Source organism: Gekko japonicus, unplaced genomic scaffold (genome assembly GCF_001447785.1).
Source record: "Gekko japonicus isolate JY-2015 unplaced genomic scaffold, Gekko_japonicus_V1.1 scaffold803, whole genome shotgun sequence".
NCBI lineage: Eukaryota > Metazoa > Chordata > Lepidosauria > Squamata > Gekkonidae > Gekko > Gekko japonicus.
In genome coordinates this window covers 616996-622592 of record NW_015167562.1, presented here as the reverse complement: position 1 = coordinate 622592, position 5597 = coordinate 616996, and the positions used below count along the sequence as shown (strand labels likewise).

The window sequence follows — 5597 nt, the reverse complement described above, 5'->3', positions numbered from 1 at the left end:
ACCTACAGGGTTCCCGCGAAACTCTTCGCGTCATGCCTTGTCCCACGGTTTATCCGCAGGGCCTGAACTGGGTACAGGAGACTCGCGAGGGCGTCAGGAGTAGGACGACACGGCCACTGTCGAGGAAGGAGCGCCAAAGCCTCGTTTCTCTGCTGTTGGTCTTCTGGGCTGGGAAGTTGGCTTTGTTTGCAACGCCTATTAAACGCACGCTTCTCCCTGCGTCTCTCGCCTGTTTTGTGGGGCAGGTCCTGTGACGTTGGCTTCTCTCGGCGCAGCTGCCCGGCTCCTTCCCCCGAGTGCACAGTCGCGCCTTCTCGGTCGCTCTAACGAGGGGCAAATGTCTCTCCCCGGCCTCCCGTCGTCTTCACGTCTCCCCTCTGCCCGCTGTTTACAGTTTATTTCAGGGGACGGAAGGATTATCTAGGCTTGCCGGGGAGCAAACGCCTGGAGGCTCTGCGGACGGGGAGGCAGCCTGTCTGCCATGTGAAGCGTTTCCCCGAGCCCAGAGACAGGAGGGAGTGGGGGCAACGGCAGCCCTAGGGATGGTCAGTCATGGCTTGGCTGCTCTACTGGCTGGGTGAGATTCGGTGGCTCTCTCTGCTGTCCCTGTTTGTGGCTGCCGTGGTCATCGTAGCCGTGTACTTGGTGCAGTATGGCCTGAGCACCCTAGGGCGACGCGGGGAGACGCCTCCTCCCGCGCCCCTTTCGGAACTTCTGCAAGGGGACGAGGACGCCCTCTTCGCCTGGCTGCTGTCTCTGAACAGCTGGAGGCGCGAGTGGCAGAAAGCCTGGATAACTGCGCTGAATTGGGAAGCCAAGCTAAGGGAGGAGGTAAGCGGCTGCCCCTGGCCTTGCATTGGGCATGCTTAATTCTGAAATGGCACCGGCAGTGGCTTCTTGAGGAACTCTCTCTCTGTTTTTCTCCGTTACCTATGGCTAGCAGTTTTTGCAACACAATGCTTTGGAATCAGGAATGTTAGCAGTCTGAGGCGCCATGCATATTGGTAGTATATCTGGCCAAGAGCTTAAGGCGTTATTTGTCAGGGACTTGTGCTCTACCCATATTATTTGCAAGTAATGCTTCAAGGTGACCTGTATGCCTTAAACATTCAAAATTAAGCATGTAGTTGCATTGAATGAAATATGTAGTGGATTGCTCTGATATGATAGCATATTTCTTTGAAATTATGACTTTCCAGAGGCACTCAGTATTGTGTTGTGAGACTAAACATGCTGAAACTTGGGAAACGCTTCAACAGAACATGATGTGTTCTTAACATTTGAATCTATGGCACAATCCTAACTCTGTTATATGGCTTTCAAATACCCTCAACATTGATGACGTTTTTCTCCCCTAAATCACTTACATGTTGTAGTGAACAGTGTAGAAATAGCAGTGGAAACTTCGGGTGGTACAAAACACAGCAGCAATGGGATTAGCTGATACTTAACCATAATGAGCACATCCCTGGCTGTTAGCTTGTTTCCTGTCTCAATTTAAGGTACTGCTCTTATGCTTTTTAAAGTTTCATGGCTTGGGTTCAATTACCTGAAGGACTACTTAAACCTGTATCAACTTGCCTGAGCTCTGAGAGATACCCAGAGATGGTGCTTTTCTCTGGGAACTAATCTCATCTGGTGAGGTTGTTCAGGAGGACCCAAGGTTGGGCCTTTTCAGCTGTTCACCCCCAAACTATGGAACTGCTTTCATCAGGAGGTGAGAGTGGTTCCATTCTTCAAACCTTCCATACTAACGAAGGCCTTTCTAGAAGGCCTTTGAGCTGAATTGACAGTTGTAGGGTGCGGTCAGACGGCGTGCTGAGAGAGGGTTAAACTGCTCCGGTTCTAACTGGATTATATTTGATCTGGATAATTGCGATCACACTTACCTCCCTTATCCCGCCTCACCGTGCAGTCACGTTGCTCCCCGGCGTCTACACTACCGATGCATGGGAGTGTGCGTCGGCGAGTTTTTTATTTTTTTCTCAGTTTGCGCATGCGCATAGGCGCCCCTCCGTAGAATGGGGGGGGAACTATCATGGCGCATGCGCAGAACCACCAGGGTGAATCAATCCAACTCCTCCAACAAAAGACTTCCCTTTAAAAGTTTGACCCGAAAATGGCCTTCGTGAGAGCCCGAACTCATCTAAACTCTAAAACAAGTGACCGTTTAAATGTTGATTTTCTAAACATGGTAGCAGAGCTCCGCCTATGCGCACACCGCTAAGACATTAAAAAAATGGCGGGCAAAAAACAGAAGCCTCGGGCAGCTTTCAAGTGGGGAGGGGGTTTAAACTGGAAGTGGCTTGACACTGGAGGAGTGATCACACGGCGAAAATGCAGCTTTAAACGGGAGAGCTGAGAAAACACCACTTTGGGACCTGGTAACAAAATACTCCAGGTTAAAGCGGTTTTGAGCCGGAAACCAACGGCTGGGGACGGGAGGCAGATGTTGACTGTGTGATCATGCATATAAAATCCGTTGCTGAAGCATGACGACGCCAGATCAAACAGTGAGTCTGAACGCACCCATAGGACTTTTTTTTCTCCCCTGGTTTAATTAATGGTTATTTAAAAATTGCTCTTGAGTTTTATTGTAGCTTGTAGATCTTTTGTTTTATTGAGGGCCTTTTTGGCTGAACATCAACATGAACAAATAAAATGAATTATTCCTTAATGTTCTCCTAGTTGTGAACACTGTTTTGTACCCTGAGAGATCACTTATTCATTTCCCCCTTTAAACTGCCCTGCACTGTTACCTAATTCATATTTCTGCAGCTTGTTTAGTAATAGTAGTTTAGTCTTTTAAAATAATAGATCAGATTATAAATTAGGAAGGTGGGTTATGTGCTAGGAAGTCCAACTGTAGGAAAACTGATAGGAGAGTAACAATGCCTTGCATACGTACACACATCCTTTCCAAGAAAGCAACTGCATCCTCTTTTGATGAGTTCACTGCCTGGCAGTGCAATGTGTTTTACTCCCTCTCCTCTCTGAGCTTTCCAAACTCAAAACAATGCCTTCATCCGGAAGCCAGTGAAATTCTGTTTTGCTTCAGCTGCTTCACTGAAACATCCTTAGATATAAAGTTAATTTAACAGCCATCACTGACTGCTGTTAAATGCAACTTCATCGCAATGAACTCGACTGCAATGATTAGATTTCCACACTGGCTTGGGGACTGCTTATGTCTTTTGCAATATCAGGTGGTGGTTACCACATCTGTGGAGAGGAGTGTGTTCCATTTAGCAAATACTGTGTGCCACAGCTTTTTTATTTCTTGCACTCCAAATACTTGATCACTTTGAGTTGTTTAGAATGGTTTTGTGAACTTTGTATTTTAATATTAAGAGGGGTACCGGTATTAGTAAAATAAATCTCCTGCTTCCCCCCCGCCAGGATTCACGCATATTTACATTTGAAGAAGATGCAGCTTCTCAGCCTCTTGAGCTTGTGGTGCAACGAGTTGTCAGTGTGATAAAGTCTCCTGAAGAAAAGGTAAATGTTGTTTTCCCCTGTAGGCTTTTAGTCTAAGAGTCCCTCTTCCTCATCAGTCCCCTTCTAATATTCTGAATAGGGATGCTAGAAAATTTTAGGGACAGATGGAAAACTATGTGTTCTCCTTTTTCCTGTATAGCAGTTCCATATTCTTTGTACTGGCTTTTCTTCTTTTAACCATGTTCTCTCTCTTATTGGGTTCACTTGCACAGAGAAGGTGAAAGCATTAGTGTAGAACCTCTGTGGAACGACAACAGCTCTATTTTGTACCCTGTTTTGTGCAGGCTTGTTTGCATGGCTCACATTGTGTTTGCAGAATCAAGACACAGTTAGGCTTGTCTGTTAATACAACATTTTAAGGGCTGCTGCTGTGCAGGACTTTTATTGTCAATGAAGTTCTACATGCAGTTTTTCCAATGGGAAAAGAACTGGCCTGTGTTGGTGACTAGTCACTGATCAGACACAGGTATGCCAAGAATTCTGGAAGCAGACTACCATTCTCATGTCCCTGTGAAAAGTAAATGAGTATAAGTCTTGACATCAAAGTCTTTGCTGGAGTTTGTTAGGAGAGTGCCTTGTGAGCAAAGTTACTAATCTCCGAAGGGGGTGGATAAAGAGTATGGATTAAGGGTTCTATGTCTGCCTGTGTAAACATGAGTACATTGAGTAGACCAAGGAATGTCTTCACCTTGTAGGCTGGTCGTGAGGAGAGGGTTACAGTCTTATCTCTGTATTTTTTTACTCCTCTTGGCTTAAGACACACCCAGAACAAAGTTCACTCAATAGTGTTTGTAAAATTCCCAGCCCTTGTAAACAGAGGGAGTGGCACTCTGGATACTTTAACTTCATTATTAAAAGTAAATTTTAACTAGCAAACTCTGTGAGTTTCCCTGTTTTGTTAGTCCCTTGATTGTATCAATACAGAAACTGTTGACCGAAGAAATATCACAGAGCAACAAAAATTCTCTGTGTATTTTCCTTACTATGGTTAGAATGGGCTTATCTTTACAAACAAAAGTGGAACTGGAAACGCTTAATACACAACTGAACCTTTACAAAGGAGTCTGTTGTGTGGCTAGCGGGAGTCTTTATACATTGACTTTATTAAGTGAATTGTTTTAATTATGAATAACCAGTGCATTGTGTTAGAACACTTAATCATATAGCATTAGTGAAGGTAAGAAAATGTGGACCTGTCTAATGTGTTATAAAAAATCAATATATCACTTAAGTATGTGTTGAGGGTCCTCTCCCATAGTGGGCTGTTTTCTGGCAAATCCTATTCCTGTTCTAAAAGAATACGCAGTTCTAAATTCCAGATCCCTTTCAGATCTCACAATTCTGAGAAGATACTGAAATTCATAAAGAATTTCAACAGCCCTCTGAAAAGTGAGATCTTGGCTGTAACTGAGAAAACATGAAGTAGTTTAGCTTGTATATAGTTATTGGAAAGTGGCATTTATAGTAATCTTTTTAGTACTTATTTATTAAGAGACTGAAATATTAAATATAAGAACATAAGAGAAGCCAATGTTAGATCAGGCTAATGGCCCATCCAGTCCAACACTCTGTCACACAGTGGCAAAAAATACCAGGTGCCATCAGGAGGTCCACCAGTGGGGCCAGGACACTAGAAGCCCTCCCACTGTTGCCCACCCCCAAGCATCAAGAATACAGTGCATCACTTTCCCCAGACCGAGAGTTCCTATCTATATAAGAACATAATGTCCAATCCAATTGATATCTATAAAGTTGATCATGAATTGGTGGCTCAGTAGAGAACTGGGTATCAGAGGCCCTAGTGGGGGTATCATTGCATAGCAAGATATTTCCTTCCTGCTTTTCTGCCAGACCTTTCAAAATACCTCCCTCAAGTAGTATGCCATGAGCAGTAGGCCTACATAACTTGTGACCTGGCAAGTTGAATGCAACACTCTAGCTATGAATTGTGGCCAGCCTAAGTTATAGTCTGTTTTTACAGTGCTAAAAGGGAGGCAAAAGCAGGAATTTACTGAGCTCCTGGTAGGCTACCATACATAACTGGGGGAGGGGGGGTTGCACTTAGCTTGTTATGCAAGCCCGCTGTACAATCTGTGAAT

At 44.6% G+C, this 5597-nt stretch overlaps 1 protein-coding gene across 1 annotated transcript in view; it reads left to right on the top strand.

Annotated features, from left to right (window-relative positions):
* The first annotated feature begins 552 nt into the window (after positions 1 to 552).
* Positions 553 to 5597, top strand: part of C2CD2 (C2 calcium-dependent domain containing 2) — a 73996-nt gene continuing 68951 nt past the window's right edge. Inside the window, exons 1-2 of the mRNA XM_015413762.1 lie at positions 553 to 831; positions 3400 to 3498. Of these exons, the coding sequence (XP_015269248.1) occupies positions 553 to 831; positions 3400 to 3498 (378 nt within the window). The remainder of the gene's footprint in view (positions 832 to 3399; positions 3499 to 5597) is intronic.